At 41.7% G+C, this 23,956-nt stretch overlaps 1 protein-coding gene across 1 annotated transcript in view; it reads left to right on the top strand.

The window, feature by feature from the left end:
- TAF4B (TATA-box binding protein associated factor 4b) overlaps positions 1-21,934 on the top strand; it is a 75,569-nt gene extending 53,635 nt beyond the window's left edge. The window contains exons 14-15 of the mRNA XM_048508448.1: positions 7,514-7,633; positions 19,492-21,934. Coding sequence (XP_048364405.1) covers positions 7,514-7,633; positions 19,492-19,635 — 264 coding nt within the window. The 3' untranslated portion in view covers positions 19,636-21,934. The remainder of the gene's footprint in view (positions 1-7,513; positions 7,634-19,491) is intronic.
- The last annotated feature ends 2,022 nt before the right edge of the window (positions 21,935-23,956 follow it).

Below are 23,956 nucleotides of genomic sequence, written 5' to 3' on the forward strand. Positions count from 1 at the left end.
TATAAGATAAACTTTTGCTAACCTTAGTGTTCTTCATGTGCATATATTAATGCACAATAACACACTGTTTGATATATTCATATAAGTTAAATATCTTGCTTTGTTACCACAATAAAGCCAAAGATAATTACCTTAAACTGCATTATTCTAAATTATCAAATATATTTGGGAAAATTGAGTACAGGAGTGACATATCAGCATTATAAAAAACCAAAAGGAAGCTTTTTACAATTTGGGCCCAGAAACAGTGGCTTGTATGCTACCACTCAGCTCAGCAAAATTTGAAATCTTCCTCCAGTGGAAGAACCAGTAAGAGAAGACTGCTTGGACTGAAGGAAGGCTTCAGACTTTGCTGATTAGAGTAGTACTAATTAAATATGCTATGCAGTTTGTATATGGAATTTATGCATGTCGTTTGAATGGGAAAGCCTGACTGCATCTTGCTTAGGTTTTAGGTTTCTTGTAAAAGTTAGTGTCATAGTTCCTTTCTTCAGCCTGGAACAAGCAGGCCAAACGGAAGAGGTCTTGTTAGTTAGAATGAGTTGTGAAAAGTTGGTCTTCTGCCAGACTAGCTCTCAACATAAAAAACAATGCCACACAGTTGGTTTGATGCCAGAAATAATCCCATGGTGAGAATAGTGTCTTATCGGAGCATTCTCAAAAGAACATCATATCATGCTTTTAGAGGGCACTAATCAGAGGTTTCAGTGAAGTCATGTGTTGGTCTAGGTAACAATATCTGTGTAAGCCGACCAGGCCATATCACCCCTAAATTTCTTGAATTTTGAATTCAGTGAGATTGGCAAAGCTCTGGATAAGAAGCTAAGAAATTTAACCTTTCTTTCTTAAAAGGTAAAGTTCAAGCACCGGGTCATTTCTGACCCATGAGGTGAAGTCACATCATGACATTGACTATGTTTACAGGGTGGTTTGTCACTGTGTTTCCTAGTTGTGTACACATTATCCCTAGTAAGCTGAGTGGTCATTTTATCACCATGTCATTCCTATTCTACCTAAGTTGATTTTATTCAATCAGATCTAGAGTTGTTTTGAAATAAAAATGTTAATACATTGATAATTTATTGGCTGCAAAATACAGGCTTTCTACTGTGAACCTGGAACAAATAAATCTCAATTTCTTCCTGGAAGTTTGAGAGCTGTGCCCTGCAAGGATACAGTGTTTTAAGGGAGCAGTCAATCACCAAGTGGCAGCGTGATTTAGCGGTTAATGCATTACATTCATTCAGTCAAAAGGTATTAGTCTCCACGTGACTGTTTAAACTCCAGGTAGGTCCAAGTAACTGCGGAAGCAGACACAACCCAATATATAAACTTCCACATTAGGATGGATATCTTCTGGGTTTTTGTGTATTCATGAAAACCACAGTATGCAATTGAGTAGCATTAGACTTGGACATTCAATTGCAATTTAATTCTGTTGATCATTGCATCATGTATAGCTCCATCTACAGCAAGTAGTTTTCTTGAAAATGACGCTAAACGAATATATTTCTCCAATCAGAATCTGTTAGGAAGATATTTTGCTTCTCACCCTTACTTCACTTTGAACTTCATGGATTTCTGCTTCGATTGTGTGTTCCTGCATTGCAGGGGTTGGACTTGATGGCTCTTGGGGTCTCTTCCAACTCTGTGATTCTATGATTTCAGAAAGCAAAGGGTTTGCATAAGTTGAAAGTAAGCTATTCAACTGTGTCATGTGCGTTTGATTTTTGCTTGCATATTTTTCAAACGTTCAGTGGTGTTTTGGAATGTTTTTTGAATGTTGAGGAATGGAAGAAATATGGCTAGTTGAGAAGTAAACTTGCACTGTTTTATATGAAAGGCCTTGCCAATTCATGTTAAGAGCAATGTGCTGGCCAGACACTGTGATTTCAAATGTTAAACAAATGCCTAAAGAGGCACTATTGTGTAGCAGTTGAAAGTACTCTCCCAACAAAGTAGCTTGCTTCCTTAACCACATAGATGTAGTAGCATTATTAACATAACGATCTTTGAAATGTGCATTAAGCGATTTAGGGCACTATGAAATGTCTGTGTAGATATCTCAGAATATTGCTTATTAAAAGTTACATTCTGAATGTTAAGGTTTTTAAAAGCACTTTTGGTAAGTATAGACTGTTTGGTTACAGGTCTAGTGGTCATCTGACACAATAAGAAAATACTGATGTAAAATGCAACTTAGAGATTCCACACAGGGAATCTGGAGTGTTTGGGTTTTCTTGACAAAGAGAATTGGGGAAAGCAAACCTGCTCAGATCTCTGCAGCCCTCAAGGAAGCTCAGTAGCAAAGATGATGTAGGCAGGAAATGACAGTACAAACCGAAGCTATCAGTATTACGACTGTCACTGAAGGATTAGATTGGTGAAAGAAGGGACACTGAAGGGCTAGGTTGGTGGAAAAATAAAACTGAAATGGTGTTTACAGTTCTATATCTTGAACAAATCATTTAGATCTTGGGGCATTGTGTGATTTCCGGGCTGTATGGCTGTGTTCTACTAGAACATGGCCATACAGCCTGGAAAACCACACAACACCCAAGTGATTCCGGCCATAAAAGCTTTTGACAGTACATTTAGAGCTTGTTGAAATAGTCATAGTAGCCTCTGTCCCATTTTTCCATGACTAAAAACCATGAGCAGCAGTGGCATAGGAGGTTAAGAGCTTGTGTATCTAATCTGGAGGAACCGCGGTTGATTCTCCTCTCTGCCGCCTGAGCTGTGGAGGCTTATCTGGGGAATTCAGATTAGTCTGTACACTCCCACACACGCCAGCTGGGTGACCTTGGGCTAGTGAGTCATAGCTTCTCAGAGCTCTCTCAGCCCCACCTACCTCACAGGGTGTTTGTTGTGAGGGGGGAAGGGCAAGGAGATTGTAAGCCCCTTTGAGTCTCCTATAGGAGAGAAAGGGGGGATATAAATCCAAACTCTTCTTCTTCTTTTCTTTACTGTAGTGTGCAGGCATGTCACATTTGAATGACATGATAAATGCTTCTCTGCACTATCATTGATCTGGTTGTATGATTGTCAGAGTCAGTCAGAGCCAAACTAGTTTAACAAACTATGTAGTATGGTTTAGGTTTCTAGCACTTCAGAAAACAGGAGATCTTTTTTTTAAAGCAAGGATTGATTGGGGGAGAAATGTAGGCTCATCTCCACTCAAATATGAATTGAAATCTTCACCATGAGTTTCTTGCTGGAAAGGCAGGATGCAAATGATACTGTGATGAACCCACACATCTTTCTCAAATCACCAAGGCAGGGTAACCACTCTCTTGACCGGGCTTGTCAGATTTTCCTGCCTTTTTAACCTCAGGGACTGAGCTGCTTTTTATATGGTAGTGTTTTATAATGAGAAGCAATTTTCTTCAGCCCAGTTGTATTCCCCGTAAGGCGAAGGATGCCTATTTTAAAAACTTTTTTTACAAACCCCTTGATAAGGCACAAATAGTAATACTGAGGCAGAAATGACTTAAACAGAATAAAATATTTATTTAACAGAAGGTAGAAATGGGAGATGAATAACTTGGAGAAAGGAATTGATGAGGCAAGAAAAACATATTTACAACAGAGATTTTTGGCAGATAAGCAGTATCTGTTCTCACAGACTTAAATAAGTTTGGTCAGTTTCAGTTCCTTATACTTCAGATGATACTCTGGCTAATGGATGTATACCCTGTCAGGTTTGGTACATTAACTTCAGTACCTCCACTCATTCCTCACAGATAGAAACCCCAAAATAAACATAGAACACTGTCTTTAGAGGAGAATAAAGCAGACTAACTGGTCTTTAGGAATCTTTTTCCCTGTTCCTGGAAGATCTGTCCCTTCTGTTATATATATATGCCTTTCATCTTGGGCCCTCAATAACCTAGCCACCAGTTCTCCTAGTCTGTGTATATTTGCTTTCCACCACAGCACACAGGGGTGTCACACAGTAGAGCAGGCCAATCAGATGGCTTCCCTGTTTACAGGCCTCTATGCCTCTCTCTTGACTGTAAATGGCTCGTGACAGATGTGCACTATTAAAATCACACTTCTCCTCTGCAGTCCGTCATAGATACATTCTTTTTTTATTTCTTGTTATGGTACCTTTTTATATAGGATATTTTTTTTCAATAATAATATTGGAAGGCATTGTTTCTACTTGGGTTTGAGGCAGTACAGCCTTACAACTTAATAGTCAGATTATTTATCAATTTCCTGAAAAGATGCCAGGTGTCCAGCTGGTTTAGGAATATCTGCTTGCAATTGCTGAACTTTAGTATTAGAAAAAATGTAAAATCCTAGAACTAGACTGTTTCATTTAATATAGTCATCTGTTATGCTGTTTACCAGGCAGCAGTAAATGGCTGTTTCATTGTTTGCATAGCTTGCTGGTGGGATGTGATGGGAGGTTCACTGGCTGAGTCTTCAGGTTAGACATGAAAAAATTGCACTCAAATGAAGCATCTTTGTAAAGTGACACTTGACTGTTCTTTCCCTTCACTGACCTTCATGCAAGATAACACTTTCTTGCACATGAAGCAAATCAGTTTACCTCAGCAAGACATGTTCCATGTCCAAGACGACATAGCGCTTGGACAATATAATACAATGGCAGAAGTGGCTGTGAACTGCTGTATGTTGCATTGGATATTGCAGGCATGTTGTGAGTGGGGGCAAACTGGGTATGATCAGGCACAATTCTGGTAGATGTGATGCCCAGAGAAAGCTACATGGTGGACAGGGTTCCATGCACTTGAAAGGATGACTGATGCAGCAGCTAATCCTCATCTCCTTTCTTGCCATCAGAGACCCATGTCATATATGACCATTAGCCTCCTGCTCTTGGGCAGTTAACTTCACTCTCTCAGGTTTTCATTGTTGCCCCCAACCCTGGCTCCTTCATTGCTTCGGGCCCCCTAGCTGCTGCACACCATGGATTTAAGATTGCTGCCCATAACAGCCCAGTAAGGCTCCAGACGCATTGATTAGCATCCATCCTCCTGGCCTTCAGTTCTAACCTTTTCTTAGTCTAAAGCAGGGGTATGCAACCTGCGGCTCTTCAGGTTGCAGACCGCTGGTCTAAAGAGTATGCCTTCACTCTGGACCACAGCCCTAAAGGCTAACCATTGTCAGAGTGCCTGGACAGACTCTCACCCCACAGGTTTGCCCCCCTGGTTTATTCTTCCCTTTACCTCCTTTAGCAGCCCCTCTTCTCTAGGAATGGATTCCCATAACCTGAGAGGGTGACCCCTGCTCTCCCCAAGTGACATACATGTCCTGTTGAAACCAGCAAGACAGTAGAGCTATTGCCAAATGAAGACTAGGGTAGGGTAGCTTAATTATACTGAAGCCTGGCATATGAAAACTTTATACAAGTTTTAAAAAAATCAATTTCTGTAGTAACGAAAAGTGTTTTAGAACTGAGCAGAGAACAGAGAAGGCTTCACTTCTAAAAAATTGCCTCATGTGATTACAGCTATGCTGCAAATGCCATTTCACTATTGGGAAGGGCTTTAAAAATGTACCTCACTTTATTTGTGCTCCAGGTCAGATTAACTAAAATGGTTATTGTGTCACCTGGAAACTCCTGACTGCTTCAAGACCAAACTTTAAAAACCTATATATTATTATTAAAAAGGCCAGCAGCAACAAAGACCATTTTACAATTTCTGAGACGTTTTCATAGCAATTTGATCTTTACGCAGGGTTTTTTTAAAAAAAAATCTTTGTACTTGAAACAGATGGGGAAAAATCGAAGAAGGGGAAAATAGGCTTGAAATGCTTTCTAGCTGGCTTCTGATCTCCTTTCAGAACAAATATACAGTAATTCTGATACACGACTGATACCCCCATCTCAGTTTCAGAAGTTTCTGCTTTTTAGTTGAAGAGTTTGGATATAGAGTTTGGATTTATATCCCCCCTTTCTCTCCTGCAGGAGACTCAAAGGGGCTGACAATCTCTTTGCCCTTCCCCCCTCACAACAAACACCCTGTGAGGTAGGTGGGGCTGAGAGAGCTCCGAGAAGCTGTGACTCGCCCAAGGTCACCCAGCTGGCGTGTGTGGGAGTGCACAGGCTAATCTGAATTCCCCAGATAAGCCTCCACAGTTCAGGCGGCAGATCTGGGAATTAAACCCAGTTCCTCCAGATTAGATACACGAGCTCTTAACCTCCTACGCCACTCCTGCTCCTCCTACGCCACTGCTTGAGAGAGAGGAAACTTCCCCATCCTGACAGCAGTTGTGAAAGACTTCAACCGTCAAGCCAGTTAACAGAAGACTGTTTTATGCCTGCATGATTATCATTTAATGGTTGATAGTGATTACCTGCATGTGTGAACAAGGTTCGACAGTCTGAACATCTCAGAACTCAGGAATCCTGATATCACTTCGAGGGCAATATTACTGAATGGGTTTGATTAATTCATAGCATAGCGTTCTCACGTTATATGTGCACATGTGTGGCTTTGATCAGATTCAGTCTCACGATGAACTCAATGGACCTATACTCTCCCCCAGAAAGATGATAGCACAGTCAGTTGAGGTGCAGCGGTTGAAAGAAATCGTATGTTTCTGCATTCGAATATAGTCCCAAATGAGTATGAGAATTATCATTCATTTTAATGTGCCACCTTTGTCAAAACTATTATTTTGTGCATTATTGAACATGGTACTTTGATACAAGAGCATTTATAGTTCACTGAACGACTTTCAAATGGATGGGGGAGAAGGGCTAGGTAGGCACTAGGGTCCAGGTGGAGCATTCTACAACCAAGGAGGTCTGGCATGCTTTGTTCTGTGGTGGAGGAATATACAACTCTACCATCATCTTTCTGTGGAACAGAATATAGCATTCTTTATTTTCTTCATTTGTACCCTGCCTTTCTTGCCAATGGGGACCTAAAGCAGCTTACATAATCCTCCTCCCCTCCATTTTATTTTAGTGCTTACATTTATTTTTGCTTACATATTGTAATCTGTTACAAATCAGAGCCAGGCTTTGAATTTATTCCATTTGATCCAAGATCAATTTCTACCACTAAAAGGAGAGAACAACTTTTTGATGGTTTACTCCTCTCATTGCAAATTCAGTTTGCTCCTTATACTATTCACCCTCTGCCTGGTGTGGGCTCATCACTCAAAAGCAGTATTTTGGTGGACTCTCTGGGCTGCAGCAGGAGACGGGAAGCAAGAAACCTTAGTTTTTGATAATAAAAGCACTTCATGTTAGCAGCAATAGACCTTGAGATCCAACACATTGTTCTTAAATGCTACCCAAACATGTTTTTGTAGACTTAATGCCACTAATTCCACATTGCAAGGAACCATAATATGTGAGCTAATAGGTCAGGTTTGAATGTGATAAATTCTAAACTGTTTCTTTGTTTAAAATACGCTGACTTTGTGTAAAAGGCAAGCCAGGGGCAGATGGCTTGAATCCAGCTGAAGCTTTCAAGGCACTGTAATCTAATTTTAATTGATACTTTCCTTTTTTTCCTCTTGACATTAGATGCAGCAATTAGAACTGGCACAAATGCAGCACAGGGAGGCTAATCTTGCAGCTCTGGCAGCCATTGGACCAAGAAAAAAGAGACCCTTGGATTCATCGAGTCCTGTATCTGGAGTTGAGGTACTTTTTAAAAAATGGTGGTTTGTTTCTGGATCTTTTGGCTGATTGTCTTTTTTTTGCTTCGTAAAATATGTCTGTTACAGGATGTTTTATATAGCTGGATGTGTTCGTCAGTTTTATAGATGGAGAACTCTCTGTAATTTGTGCAAGAATGGCTGTTTTAGCTCTAGCAGCTAAATACAGTGGGAGTGATTTTCCTCTTGTTCTTCCTGCAAGGGTTACTACACATTTCTCTTTTACTGTGATGATAACAGTCATGCTGCCATAGTTTCTGACATCTCTGTAAGACAAGTCGCAGGTTCCCTCTATTGTCTGTTTAGAGTCTCTAAACATTTCAAAACCTTCTTGTCTTTCCAAGAACTTTTCTTATAGACTTCATTTCCAGCAGTATATAAGAAGTTCTGTTCTCAGCAGAACTTACCCTACACCCTTTCCATTATATTATTCTTGAAAAGGTCCTGGGGTTCCTTAATGAGATTTCTTCCCGAGTTTAAGTAGCTAAAGAAAATTTAAAAACAATCAAAAATACATCGGAATGATCTTTCAACAGCAAGTACCTTTCATTTAATTATAACAGTGGGTATCAAGCCAGCTTTTATAGTTCCCAACCTTTTTTGATTCTGTGGGCATCTTGGAATTCTGACATGACGGTGTGGGCCCTGCCACCAAACAGCTGCTGCGGGAGGTAGACCCGACCATACAACGGCTGCTGCAGCTTACCTTCGTTTATTGACGATCCGTGTGCTTTAGTGGTAGCTGTTGCCAAACCAGTGTTTTTAAAAATCTTCCAGCCAATCAAATCCCCACAGCCAAAAGTCCAGCCTACTTTCTAGAAATACCTGACAGATACCAGGAAATGGGTTGGTAAGCGCCATGGCGCTACTGGGCACCATGTTGGTGGGTACCATGTTTCTGTAACTCTTCGTCACAAAACAGCTACGCTTTCAACATCAATAGATACTTAAACACAAGAGAAAGGGGTGGGGTGGGGGCAGAATCAGTAAGTGCACATTAAAGCCATCTGGGCAGGAAACAATCATGGTGGCTAAGCAGGGAGCTGCCCACTATCTAGTCAGTCAAAATTAACACCTCTAAAAAATCTTCTGACGTTTTTAAGTCTTATAAGCAACTTGAGGAGCTAAATGTGTAATTTCTACTACCCAGGTGTAGATTTCTGGTGCCGGGCATTGGTGGTATCAATAGCAACTCTTATTTTCAATATTTCCAGGAGAAATTGAAGTTCTCACACAGATTAAAATAATCTCCAAAGTGCACCTGAAGGGGATGGAAAGACACATTGTTTGTTGCATTATGGGGACACAGTCTGTGTTCATGTAGTCCTAAGATTCACAAATTAATGCATAGACTGCTTCAGACTTCACTTCCAACATCTTTACTTTCGGCGATCAATGCTATGTCATTTGAAGTTCAAGAACTGAAATTACAATAAATGTTAACCTCACAGGACATTCCTAATTCATGTTTCGCAAGAGAACTGCTTTGCTTCAGGGAGGCAAATAGACTTTCTAGACCAGGGGTAGGGAACCTGCGGCTCTCCAGATGTTCAGGAACTACAATTCCCATCATCCTCTGTCAGCATGGCCAATTGGCCATGCTGGTAGCTTGATGGAATTATGGATTCTGAAACATCTGGAAAACTTTGATTCTCCTAGGCTAGTACACACACCAAAAGTAAAGAGCAAATTACCAACAGCAGGAAACTTCACTACTGTATTTCAAACTAGACCATGTTGTAGCTGCATGGAAACAGAAAAAACATAAATGCGAATGGCTTGGGCTTCTGCTGTCCCTATTTATTTGAGCATCCTTTCAGGTATCTCTAAGAAACAGTTGCAATTTGGAATTGGGCAAATAGTGAAGGAGGTATCCAGAACTGCAGTCTGTGTGGGGCATATCAGTTTTGGCTAGAATATTCTGCTTCTCAGAGTACTGATGCTGAGGGAATCCACTTGACTGACTGTAATAGCAAATTAACAGCCTGTAGGAGTATTAACTTGCCTTTAAGCTTGGGCGTATTCTTTGAAATTTTAATAAATCAGTGGCTGTCTCCTTGCTGCATGTAAAATGCACTTTTATCTACCTTAATTACTACTAAAGGACTTTAAATCATGATCATGATAGAAGAACTTTCCCAGGTCCCTCCCTTTAACATTAAGCTTTCATTAGGTAAATCATGGTGTTCAAGTCAAAGTAGGCAAAGGCTGCAGGAAAATAAGGCAGTAATTATTTCTAGCTTTTTCTATAATTTCTTACTTTTTCTATAATTCTAGAAGCTACAGAATGGCTGACTCTGACCTTATTAAACACTTGTGCCGTAGTCCTACATAGCATTAAAGGTACCAGTTACCCATGAGAGAGAAGCATTTGAGTCATGCATTAGAACAACAGAACCCAACACTTTGCAATACATAAATGGTAGCACTCAGTAAGGCATGCTCTCTCTCTCTCTCTCTGTGTGTATTATAGGCAACCTCATGATAATGTATAGGCTGCTGACTTCCTAAAGACTGTCATTCATCTGCAGGCTGTTTCACACCATACCAGAAGTTTCTCTCTGGTTGCAGCTTCCTGCTTACCAACAATCATTATCTGTGAAGTGAGAAGACAAAATTAAGATATTATTAGGTGTCGAGCTGAAGCATCCCTATTCTTTCACCCCAAAACATGCAAAGTAGCCTTACTTTGAGTCCATAAGTATGTCTGAAAAACTTGGCTGTAAAATGTTCAAGTGTAAATCAGTCCCTCTAACACATATGCATGAGAATACATTTGCCTGGTTACTGATTCCATCTATTTTTGGGCAATGCTGACCCTCCTGGCCTTTGGTCCAAGCGCCATCAGTATTTGTATTTGTATTGATATATGAACTGCTGCTATCATGTATTTTAGTGTTTTTTATTGGTATACTATTTTATGATATTTTACATTGTAAATGCTTTTTACGTTTATTGTACACCGCCCAGAGCCCTCCGGGGGTTGGGCAGTCTATCAAGTCTATATTATTATTATTATTATTATTATTGTTATTATTATTATTATTATTATTATTATTATTATTATTATTATTATTATTATTATTATTATTATTATTATTATTATTATTATGGCAAAGCTTACCTCAGGTGCTTGAAGCTCCACTCATGAAATGTTTACCATGTAGGCTGTCTTCACTTAGCGTACTAGCATCCAAGGGTTCTCTTCAGGCTGTTGCTCCCTGTGCTACAGACCACAGAAGAAACTATTTCCAGCAAATGTAATTGCTAACAGTTGCATTGTGGGTATTTCCTTGTTTGTATGGTTTCCAAAGCTTAGGCCTTAAGAGGTACAGAAAGCCAGCCAGTTGCGGTTTATGCCATCGGGTCCCCGTCCCACATACATAGATTTCCCTTGGGAATCGGGAAAGTTTACTTCAGGTGTAATTCCCACATCCTGTCTCTCCATGACGAGAGACCCCTGTTTGCAATAGACATATGATTCCTCCCATGAGAGTGATGGAGAGAGAATGTTATAAATGGATCTGAAGGAATACAAATAGAGGGTGTGTTAAAAGCATGGTGATCACAAGTTATTTGATTTAGAAAATGATATCTTGGAAACTTTTTTAAAGAAGCAGAATGCTTTCAGGTCGTGTATATCAAGGAATTTTAAAAAAACCCATCCTGACAAGTAAACAATGTTCTGTTCTTCAGAGATGAAAGTATGGCCTTGAAATGGAAGAATGTGGCCGTAGGCCTCTATGTACCATGAATCACCAAAATCTTATTTTCAGGAAAATTGACTGATTTAAACATGTAGCATTGAATCAGTTCGTTGCAAGGGTTCATGTTCCTAAAGCTGATAATAGTTTGACAAACACCTGTCTCTTATAGTCTGGTATACACAGATCTGTTTACTATGCTTTGAGTGTAAATGCTGAGATCTCTAAGAGGGTTCTGGATTATACTGACTTTAAAGATGAAGATGGTTGGTCCCTTCTTAGCCTAGCAGAACTTCTGAAACTCCCTGTTTGTAGCATGTTACTGGGACTCCTCCCCTCCATCTCTGACTGAATTGTTACATGGCCTGAAGCACATCCTTGGAATACCAGTCTGTGTAGCTGCCCTATGGATAGAAATTCCAATGGTACTAAAGTGCTGGGATAACTGATGCCAAACTGAGTTGAACCATGAATTCAAGAAGATCCCTCAAGTCTTCACTTTGCTGTTTAGTGGCAAAGAATCAAGCAGCTAATGGTACCAAATAGACCACTGTGGTGTTTAGGGGACTGAGAGGACCAATTAAATATGTTAGAAACTGAGGAGGTACAGAAGAAATTAAGCTGTTTAAGGCAGAAGCATTTTGATCACATGAATACACCTAGGACTTACGTGGCACATTATTTAAGGAAAGAAATTGAAAGAACAGAAATAGGCATGAAGAAAGACTGAATTGCTCATATGGCAAAAGAGATACAGGAACAGTTTGTTCTTATCTTTTCGGAATTATACAAGAATGATTCAGCAACAGAAGATGGACTAGAGGAGTACTTGAGGGATACATAAAAGAAATACATATTGAGAAGTTTACATCTGAACACAAGGGCATACTGAATAACACTATTACCATTCAAGAATCACCACAAGCTGTAAAGGAAATGAAAAAAAGATAAAGAGCTAGGTCCAGATGGATTTACAGCAATGGGTTTTAAGTGGAAGTAAATTTAATAATACTACTGCAGAAAGTCATGAATGAAATAAGTAAAGAGAAAATATTGCCCTCATCATGGCAAGAAGCATGTATAACATTGATTCATAAAGATGGTAGAGTAGAAGGGATGATAGCATGCAAACATCTGGGATCCTTTCTCTGCAACCTATCTCCCTGCACCCCAGTGCTATAATGTCCCCTGCCCATCAGTATCAGAATATGGTCCCTAGCCCCCCTCTTCCTCCCCACCCAGGCAGATGCCCCTCATCACCAAATCCCTGAGCTCAGATACCAAGCCCACAAATCAGACATCATCTCAAACCACACTAGCCAGTGGGTTTTTTATCTATTGCATAAGGTATGTTATAATTTTTAGATTATTAAGATAAGCAGGATTTCATGTTTATTATTGTCATTCACTATTGGCAAGAACAGTTTTATAATTAAGGTCTATTGTTTATCATTGTATACAAAATTATCTATAATATATCCCCAACTTCTTTTTTTCTTAGTCTACTAATATAATTGTAATGTTTGTTTTAATTATTGTAATGTTTGTTTTAATTCATTTTTTCTTTCTGTGATATTTATATTTATAATGAAAACAAATATTTTTAAAAGATGTTAATTTGTGTGGTGAATTCAACTACTCAATAACCTATTGCATATTGCAGTTACTCTAGTAAAAAACTGCCTAGTAAGGTGATCTTCAATGCCATATTACACAAATCTCCATGATCTTTCCACTACCAGAGAGCAGCAGGCTATTATTGGTGATTGTCTTTTATCCAGAAGTTTAGATATATCCCAACCAATGCTGCTTTGCTCACCCAGTAATTCCTGTACCTCAGAATATTGTTGGCAAGGAAAAGGGGTTCCCTGATTTTTTTCCCCCAGTTCTGGAATGAGCTGCGCTTGGAAATGTCACATTTTTAAGCCCATGGTTTAACTCAACCCAGTTTGGTATCATTTACCTCAATGTAACATTCTGCTTATGCTACAATTTTTGTAGTATAATGCTCTTTGATTTCTATACCCAACCTATTTCAGCTGTATCCTATTTGAGTGCAAAAATAAGAGCCAGTATGGAGCCAGGACAGTATGGAGTTTGGGGAAGGAGCTCACATGTGCAAAGGTGTGCTGAGTACGTTGCCAACACTGTGTGTTTGGTTCTGGATACCATTGAGTTGCCTTATTGCATTCCAACTTACCGATCCTGTTCCTTTCCTGTGGACTTCAAGTACACTCTGAATGGACGGAAGGGCCTTTGTACAAGTTCAACATCTTATGTTTAGGTTACAATTACGTGTATAACCCTAAGTGCAGACAAGAACAATCAGAGAAGTTGGAGGGTGCAGTATTTTTAAAACTGGCTTCGTCAGAACTTGGAAGCTAGGCAGGATCAGCCATGGTTAGTACTAAAATGAGAGATTACCAAGGAAGACAAGAGTCATTATGCAGAGACAGACAATAGCAAACAACTGTTTTTTGCCTTGAAAACCCTACAGTGGCGCCATAAGTCGGCAGTGACTTGATGGCACTTTCCACCACTACCAGTTCAGACTGCATGTAGCTACTTTGCCTCCTATTATACTGAGCAATTTGCTGAGGCATTTATCATGACAAATGATTTCAGCCTATCTGGCAGTCATTTGAATAATCACATTTCCAATTAAACAGAAAGATGAAATTGCACCCAAATTCAAGTTAATCTATAGCTTACCAGCTTGGGAGGTGGGGATTGCAGTAGCTGTAACTTTCAGTATTATGATGTGTTCACAACTTGGGTTGACTGTCCTGCTTGAGTTGATTTTATGACAGTGTGCCGTGTCTAGTATGCTAAAGTCAAAGTTAAACCGTCTAAGGTTCAACAGTCATAAGCCAATCAAATTATTATAATCCAATTCAGAGTGCCAATTTCAGAGGTAAGAACTTCTGTATTTTTAATACAAGTAACACCAGCCTAGTCTTTTATGTTAGCATCTCAGATTGCATTATAGAGAATCAAATATTCATGAGCTGCAATGGTCAATTTAGATGAAGATCAGTAGTGTGTTGCCATGAGGCAAATGCTTCCGATCTCATTAAAATGGGCAATAACTGAATAGGGAATTCCTCGGTAACAGCATAAACCATTTTCAGTGGTGGATCTTGTGATTCTGAATTACACATAATTGGCTCATGAATGCAGTAACTTGGAGAAAAAGGTGATCATCCTCAGAGGGATCCTTGAGCTTTTTAGTTCCTCTATGGAAATGACTTGTCCTTTAAGGTGCAAATGACTGTGGAGTCCTTAGTACTCTACCTCTGTACGTGACTGCATTGAGTTCATTGGAAGGGATTAAAACAGCAAAGATGTCATCTCAAATTCCTAGAATCTGTCAGTTGAAGTTGAAAATGTTTGCATGCAAATTGATTAATTTGGTTTCTATCTATGGGATTAAGAAATGCACTTTATTGGCCTATAGATCTCTCTTTGAAAGCACAAGGAACTTAATTATTTTCTTATGTGTGGAAGATATATGCAGGTTAAGTGACTGATGACATTGTTGCCTTGGGCTAAACATATTGATAGCACAAATGTTGATGACATATGATGGGTCAAGAGGCATATAAATTTGTTAGTAATATGTTGCTTAAAATTATATGGCAAAGAGCCCAAATATTTCAGTTTAATAACTGTCTGTTAACTAACATGACATAGATTGTACTGTGTTACCTCCAGGTATAGATTAAGAATTTGTTGGAGCCACTGAAAGTGACATATATACATAAATCTTGGAGATAATAGTACAAAAACTGACATTACATTTTCAGTAATTTGCCTTAATATGTAAAACACTCCATTGGTTACATTTGAAGGGTCTTGTAGAAATATCACTATGAAAACGGGAAGAAAGGCTGCATAGCTGAATATTAATACTAGTTTCTTGTAGACCTTTAGACGATTTAGTGAAGTTCCAGGATTATAAATATGCACTTATTACTGAGGAGTTCAAGTGAAAAAAAGTATCTTTCTTTTTACTATGGCATGCTTTATCCCTAATTTTTTTCTCTTTAATTCAAAACCACTTGATTCTCAAACATTTTTGTAATTATGTATACATCTGTGTATTTTACTGCCAAAAAATTGATTTTCGTAAGAACTTTTATGTCAATAAGACTCTCAACCCCATTTTTGAATAGCTGTCTTTGTCACAAATATTAACTTTTGGTATTAAACATCAGTGTAACTACAGTGTAGCACCGTGGTGGCGAACCTTTGGCACTCCAGATGTTATGGACTACAATTCCCATCAGTCCCTGCCAGCATGGCCAATTGGCCATGCTGGCAGGGGCTGATGGGAATTGTAGTCCATAACGTCTGGAGTGCCAAAGGTTTGCCATCACTGGAATAGCAGGAACTTAGCTGAATAGTATCATGTGCAACTGCAACCCACTTAATGGGTGTGTGTGTGTGTGTGTGTTAAAGAGCATCACATAGCCAGCATGATGTAGTGGTTAAGAGTGATGGACTCTTATCTGATGAACTGGATTTGTTTCTTCACTCCTCCACATGAAGCCTTCCGGGTGACCTTGTACCAGTCACAGTTCTCTTGAACTCTGTCAGCCCCACCTACTTCCCAGGGTACATGTTGTGGGGAGAGGAAGGGATTGTGGTAGTACAGTCTTAAGCACATCAATATTGGACTAGGCCACTCTGAATTTTGTGGAACTTGTCTTTATGTAAGCAATGCACAGAGAAGCATGTGCTTGACAAAGGAGATGGACAATTGAAATCAGAAGGTTTGAATCCTAAGCACTATGGATGGATGGATTTTTATGTGTGCATTCTTGAACCCCGTAAGCAAACTTCTTTTGGAAATATTTCCACCTGAAGTTCTTTGACTTTTGAAGGACATGACTATTGGATTGCTGAGAATCCCTTGGGTTTATTTCATTTATAATATTGCCTGGAGCTGCATTCCATATCCTGTTGAGGTGGCCTCCTTTTCCATGCTGTAATGGCAGCTGCACTACAAAGCTAGTCCCCCACCCACCCATCTACCCACCCCATACTCCTTAACGAGTTGTCTCTAAATTGAACCATAACCATTTTGTATCTTACCAGGACTGCAGGAACCTATCTATGGCTAGCAAGTTTTCCTTTATGCCTACTTTGTTCACAGCCATTGAATAAGTGGGAAAATTTCAAATGATAGCATTTTTATTGGTTTGTTTTAGATCAGTGAATAATGCAGCAGCAGTAGTATGGTGCTAGCAGGGAAGGAATTAGCATATTCTATTGTCTCCTCAAAGTGCCCATTTAAGCTTTCTGTTCTTAATTTGCTTAAGTGATACTATTGGCAACGCAATGTTTCTTGTTGCACATTCTTGCTCCTGACACCAGTTAAGAGTTTTTTGCTTAATCGTTTAACTATGTGTTCTAAGAAAGAAGGAATACTAAAGTGGTGTTGTGAATTTTTACAGTAAACATGGAATAGTTAATATTGTACCCCTTGCTTCCTGGTGGTGTTTTAATAAAAAAATATTTCAAGTGAGCTTGGTCTGGAGGGAGTTTGTCCCAGTTCCTGATCCAAGTGAAGTTCCTGAAGAAGTCCATATTCATAATGCAAACAAATATTCAAGCATATATTTTGACAGACTGCATTTAATAAGCAATCATGTGCCTGCCTTTTTTTGAGATTAGCTGATGGTGCAGTGCTTTGTGCTCTCTCTAAATGTAGTCAGAGGCCATGGCTTTTGACACAGGGGACCATGTCATCTTGTCTGATACAGGCAGAGGGAGAAGATCCGATTATCAGGGGATGTACTTTCGATTTATTTAAATTATTCCTTAAGGACCAGACTCAAAGAGACCATTTGTCATCTGTGTGGGATCTGTCCTGAAGAGTCCTCAATGCACAGTCCCATCTTCCATACTATTTGGTCTCTTTATAAAGGAAATATCAATTGTAGTTTTGGAAATGGGTGCCATCAATATGGTGAAAGCACTTAGGTTTATATAACTCTACCCAAATCTCTTAGTGATGTAGTAGAATCCTGAGTCACTTCTGAGGTCTTGAAGGATACGCTGCTGCCCACCTTCAATGGGGTTCAGCTGAACCTTGTTGACAGTTAAGAACTTATAGGTTATAGTGGATCCATCATTACTGTTGAAGTATTCTGATTCTGAAGTCTCTCCATTGACTTCTGGGTTAGCAGGAGAAAGTCCTACCTCTGAAGACACAATCAGATGAGCCCATAGGAGTGCTGTTCCGGCATCTAGTCACCTTCAAGATGGGGATGAGATGTGGGAGGGAACACAGAAGATGGGGAAGTTGAGACCTTCCTCAGTGAGAAAACAGTGGCAGCTCAGGTCTGGCTCAGAAAAAAAAAGAGCAGACAGAGTGAAGGGGAGCTCTGCCTGAGAGTGTAGCAGAGCCATTTAGCTTTATCTCTGGGAGAGAACAGAGTGCTTGATTGTAAGATTGTCTCTGGTGATGAGCAGACCTTGTAAAATTTAGTCTGACTGGGAAAAGGGCAGGCTGGTATGGGTGGAATCCTGTGTGTGATAGAGGACCAGCCTAGTGGCCTGTCAGTAAAAGCCTGTACCTGAAAGAATTGTAGAGAAGTCTAATTACTCTCTGAAGTCATAACCAGTTTAAATTTTTGTGCCTCAGCCAGGTTTCTATTTTGTCTACCTAGAGTAGACAACCTACCTGCTGGTTTGTTCCTTTAAAACTAGCCAGGAAATAATTGTTTGAGTTGTTTATATATTAATCCAACCTCTAATCTCAATCTCCTTGTGTCCCACAAAACGTATCTCACTGCAGCGAACCCAAAGCCTATACACCAGGGGCAGAGAAAGGGGGAACTGCACCTGGGGGACAGGTACAGCCTGCGCCCCTGCCGCAGCGGCACCCACCCCGAAACACCCCCGCCGCGCACGCGCCCAGGACGTCTCCCCCCGTCTCGTTGGCGCTACGCCACTACTATACACTGTCTACCTGTAGGACACCTAGAAGCCTATCGATTGTATTAACTTACACTATGTAATCGACCTTGAGTCTCAGTGAGAAAGGTGAACTAAGTAAAATAAATATATGGGACGAGGTGTTCCTTCATATTTTGAGCACCTAGATAACTTAATAGTTACAAATAGTAGTTCTTTTTAGCGGTGCCTGGACTGCCCAGTGGTTAGTATCTAACTTCCATGCTACGAAACATTCCCAGTGCCAAAAAGCATTCCATGTGATCTTGAGCTGGTCATGTCCCCACCCTCTACAAGGTTGTTCTGATAACAGGGGGAAGGGACAACCATTTATGTTGCTGAGAGCTCTGTGCATGAAGAGCAGGATATATATTGCCCCAGCTATATGTTGCCCCAGCTGGTGCTAGTTGGCAGCCTGTCTTCAGCATTTTGGATCAGATATGCCTTGCAATTCTCTTTAGACACAGAGTATAGTGTGGCAGTCTTGTCTAGAGCCAGTGGAGTCCAGTGAAGATGGCCCTGAAGCAAATGCTAGCATGAATTTAAGAATGGATGGTGGAAATACTGAATGAAACAACTTGCAGTTGCTCTCATCATTGACTGCCCCAGTCAAAAAAACTATATGTAATTTACTTCACACTTCATTCAATTAAAAAAGGAGTTTAGTATATTTACTTCATTTATACCCCTCTGTTTTCTCCGGTGGGGATGCAAACCAGATTACATCAGTCTTTCCTCCTCCAGTGCTGTGTAGTTGGTTAGTCTGAATGTGTATGAAAGGCTCAAGGTCACCAAGCAAATCAGGATTTAAATCTTGGTCTTCCAGATACTAATCTGATTCTCCAATTACTGCATGGAACTAGCTCTTAAAACTGGTCATGTGAAGCAGCAGGGGAAAGGATAAAAGAATATGACACAATGGTGCCAGAACAACATAGGAGTAAAAGTAAGAAACTGTCAATGGTTTAAGAGTGCTCTAGTTGGCTGATTACCTAGATCTGTTTGGGAGAAGATATGGAAGAAACAATAATCCTCAAATCTTTTATGGCAAATGTGACTGGTGAAATTTGGGTAATACTTATGTACAAGATTCTATTTATGTGGCTTTTTAAGTTATACTTTTTGAGTTCTGACTTCTAATTGCTGTGATTTTTCTCTCTTCTTTCTCTTGTCTTAGGGCTTGAACAGGTCACCCAACTTTGCAAGACCATATCTTCATCCAAAAATAACACGCATCTGTCTCAGGGATTTGATTTTTTGCATGGAACAAGAAAAGATGATGAAGCATTCTCTAGCCTTGTATCAAGCTCTTCTTAAGTAATGACTAGACTTACCTTGCATTTCTGCTTATCACATTGCCAAAGAAACACTGGAATACACTGTTCTGTAGCATATTTTTCAAAAGAAACCATTCTTAGGGCAAACTTTTTTACACTTGCAAGCTTCTTATTTAATTACCACCTGTAGGGTTTTACTAAAGAGAGGGCCATCAAACTATTCATTGCACTGGAGAGAAAGTGCCTCAGGTGTCTGATGCATTTCAGCCTGCAGTATTATTCACTGGCAGATGGCCAGTATGCTGGTATGTTACCTACTTGCAGTGGCGGAGCTACAAGGGGACAGGGGTGTGCGTTGCACCGGGCGCCTGCCTGGGTAGCACGGAAATCACTCCACGACCCCAATTCCCTTCCCCCCTCACCCCACCCTGCCCCGCCAGGCTGGAAAAGGTAAGTGGGGGAGGGAGGGCACAAGGCGGTGGAAAACTTGGATTGTGCCCCAGAAGCACTCCTGCCCAGCTACGCTTCTGCCTACTTGACTGACCTTCCCCAGTTCAAGAAGGTAGCTGGAGGAGAAACCACTTGGGAGGAAACCAAGGAAATGCCAGAAGAGGATCCTATAGACTGCTGCTTCTACAAAGAGGCATAAAAGCCATCTCCAGTAGCATGGCTTGTGGTCTTCATACAATTGGGCAGATGTGCAAGCAAGCTGAATCTAGTTAAGCAATGAGGCGAAGAGTCTTTAAAAACAAGGTTGTCTAAATTAAGACAGTATTAAGAAGCACTTAATATTGGCAGGAAATCCCTTAGTTTTTCAGTATAAGATGCACTTGTTTCTGCATTTGTTTGTAGATTTTCAAAGAGAAAGCAGTCCTTGAAGGACAAGTGAAGTAAAAAGCACTCTCTGTTTTATGTAACATGTAGGTTTATTTGATCTCCTCTGTCCTACAGCACACGACTCAGAATGTATTTAATGATTAGCAGGGCTTTGATAAACTGGTGACTTTAACATGCTCTTAACCAGCCTCTTTGTAAAAAGCAGAATCTGCTGTGGCACTTAGAGAAGAGCACAAAATTGTTCAAGGAATTGAACTGTGAATTCTGCTGGATTGCAAAGTTAGTCGGCCTGTTACCTGGTCATAGATCATTAATAAGGGACTTGAGGCGGTCATAGTCCCCATACTCTTATTTTCTACAAATCATACATTCTTCTGTATACTTAGCATACCACTGCATCACATGACTGTGTGACCATGGGTGGGAAAGACAGCAATTGAATGTGTTTATGGTTAAAATCCTGTTTATTAAAAAAAAAGGGGGGGGGGATAAAACTCTACAAGATGAGGGTTATGGCTTTCCTATATTTTCTAGATTGTCTAACTTCCTGAGCCCAAGACCACTGCACTATGTTGGGAGTTTCAAACCTAGTCAAAGTTTTCCAGTTAGAAAAATGGCAAACCATGTTAGTTAAACCATTGCAGTAAATTTGTGTGTGTGTATATAATATAATATTATATATATGTGTGTGTGTGAAAAAGTAATTGTCATTTATGATCAATCAGTAAGTAGTGAGATATTAATGGCACTGGGCAAAAATGTTTTGTATAATGAATGCTTATCTTTACTTTTTATGTAAAGTGCAGCATTTCTCCCTCTTTGTGTATTCAGTCTTACTGACAGAAGTTGTTTAAAATTATTTTAAATACTGCATTAAATTTTAAATACTGCATTAAAGTAACTATTTTATTAAAATTCACTTAATATAAGAAATGGTGTCATGGAACCATAAGAGTTAGCACTGTGTTTTAATATTTTCCATTCATGTATAGTGAACTCTTTAGCATATAATTGAAATGTCTGAGTACTCTCACCCATTAACTTGTAGCCTTTCATCCTCTGAGTCTTTCATTAATTGACAAATGAAGCTATTGAATTAGAACTTTTTTCTTACCAGTGTATCATCCCATTATCAAGTAAACCAGCAATTTCCTGCTGTGTGCTGGAGTTCGTTAATGTGCCAGGAGATGTTGTCCCCTGCGTGCTCAAACTACCTGCACACAGAGGATGCTGCTTGCTGTATCTCTGTATGATTCATTACCCTGGGAATTGTTTCTACAGTGCAGCAAGAAATTAGGCCAAGTGGTTGTCCCTCATAAAGTGGAATGGACTGCTGTCAAAGACTCGTGTGAAAACACAGGCTAGCCTTACACCTGACAAGCTTTTCTGTTCCTGTTTAGTTTATGTAACTGAGGTGTGTTCACAACCTTGGGAAAATAGTTCTTTCTGCTGATATTAAATGTAGTTGGGCTTCACCTGACATCTGACATAATGGCAATATTCTTGGCAGCCTGCTCAGCCCTGCCTGGGACAGACCCTCCAGTTGGTCTGCCTGCCTGCCTGCCTGCCAAGCAGAAGTCCACCGGGTGAGCTGCCGCCTGCTGCCACTGGGAAGGAGTGAGAGTCCTTCCCCACCCACCCCATTGGGAACACCACCTGCAGGGGTGGGGCCACAGCAGCTACAACAGGAGGTTCCACCAGCAAGCGACCAAGGCAGCCAGCCTGTTCCAGCCCTGCCTGGTTAGACAGACCCTCCTGTTGGTGTGCCTGCAACCTGCCTGCCTGCCAAACAGAAGTCCCACCCGGGTGGGCGCTGCACGCCTGCTGCCACTGGGAAGGAGTGAGTCATCGCCCCACCCACCCCATTAGAGACACCTGCAGGGGTGGGGCTGGCAGCTACAACAGGGAGTTCCACCACCAAGCAGCCCAAGGCGAGCTTCAGCCTGCTCCAGCCCTGCCTGGGACCAGGCCCTTCCAGTTGAAGTCTGCCTTGCCACCTGCCTGCCTGCCTGCCTGCCAAGCAGAAGTCCCGCAGTGAGCTGCAGCCTGCCTGCCACTGGGAAGAGAGTGAGAGTCCTTACCCACCCACTTCATTAGGGGACACACCTGCAGGGGGGGGTGGGCCACAGCAGCCCCTACAACAGGAGTTCCTGTGCCAGCTTGGCCAAGGCAGCTTAAGCCTGTTCCAGCCCTGCCTGGGGGACAGACCCTCCTGTTGGTGTGCCTGCCTGCCTGCCTGCCAAAGCAGAAGTCCACGGGTGAGCTGCCGCCTGCTGCCACTGGGAAGGGAGTGAGGAGTCCTTCCCACCCACCCCATTAGGGAACACCTGCAGGGGGTGGGGCCACAGCAGCTGCCCAACAGGAGTTCCACCAGCGACCCAAGGCAGCCAGCCTGTTCAGCCCCCTGCCTGGGACAGACCCTCTGTTGGTCTGCCTTCCTGCCTGCAAGCAGAAGTCCACGGGTGAGCCTGCTGCCACTGGGAGGTGAAGTCCTTCCCCACCACCCATTAGGAACACCTGCAGAGGTGGGGCCTGGCAGCTACAACAGGAGTTCCTGCCAGCAGCCCAAGGCAGCCAGCCTGTTCAGCCCTGCCTGGGACAGACCCTCCTGTTGGTGTGCCTTGCCTGCCTGCCAAGCAGGGATCCACGGGTGGGCACTGCAGCCTGCTGCCACTGGGAGGTGAGGATTCCCACCCACCCCATTAGAGACACCTGCAGGAAGGGTGGGGCCTGGCAGCTTCCCAACGGGAGTTCCACCAGCAGCCCAAGGCAGCCAGCCTGCTCAGCCCTGCCTGGGACAGACCCTCCTGTTGGTCTGCCTGCTTGGTGTGGTAGTAGTAAGCGAGGCTATGGGTTTTGGGGAGGAAGCTGGCTGAACAATGGGGGCACCTACTTTGGGGCAGGGGATCCCGGTATTGATGGGACGGGGGGGTAGATATGGCGGGTAAGTGACGGCCATATGATGGAAGGCGAACAAGATACAGTCATGCTCGTTAGCCTTCTGACCTCCGACCCTATCCCAAAGAGGCAGCGGTGGCAGCGAGTTCAGGGTTACTAAGCTTCGTCGCTGGTGCTGATCAATGCCAGGTCCATCATAATACAAAACCGCTGTGCTCCGAGAGATTATCTCGAAGCCCAACAGATGGACCTGGCTTGTATCACTGAAACCACAGATGCGTGAGGGGTGAAACCCGTAAAAGCCTTAGGCGAGAAATCACGCCACCCGGGTTGGCGTGCCTCCACCAGCCAACCCGCGAACACAGGGGCTGGGGAGGAGGTAATGGCGATATTCATCCGTGATTCCATTTGTTCCCTTCAGGCGGCCCCCATCCCAGAGATTGCCGGCATGGAGTGTATTAGAGCCTAGAGTGGTTGGCCGTGGAGAGGATGGCGGTCCTCCTGGTGTACCCGGTGCGCCCTGGCGCGCCAGGGGACAGCCTGCTCGCGACTGCTGGAGGTGGTGGCCCGGACTGGGCATTCGCGGTTCCCCAGTCTTATTGTTCTAGAGGGACTTTGTGTCCATGCTGC

The sequence above is a fragment of the Sphaerodactylus townsendi genome, linkage group LG09, assembly GCF_021028975.2.
Source record: "Sphaerodactylus townsendi isolate TG3544 linkage group LG09, MPM_Stown_v2.3, whole genome shotgun sequence".
Lineage (NCBI taxonomy): Eukaryota > Metazoa > Chordata > Lepidosauria > Squamata > Sphaerodactylidae > Sphaerodactylus > Sphaerodactylus townsendi.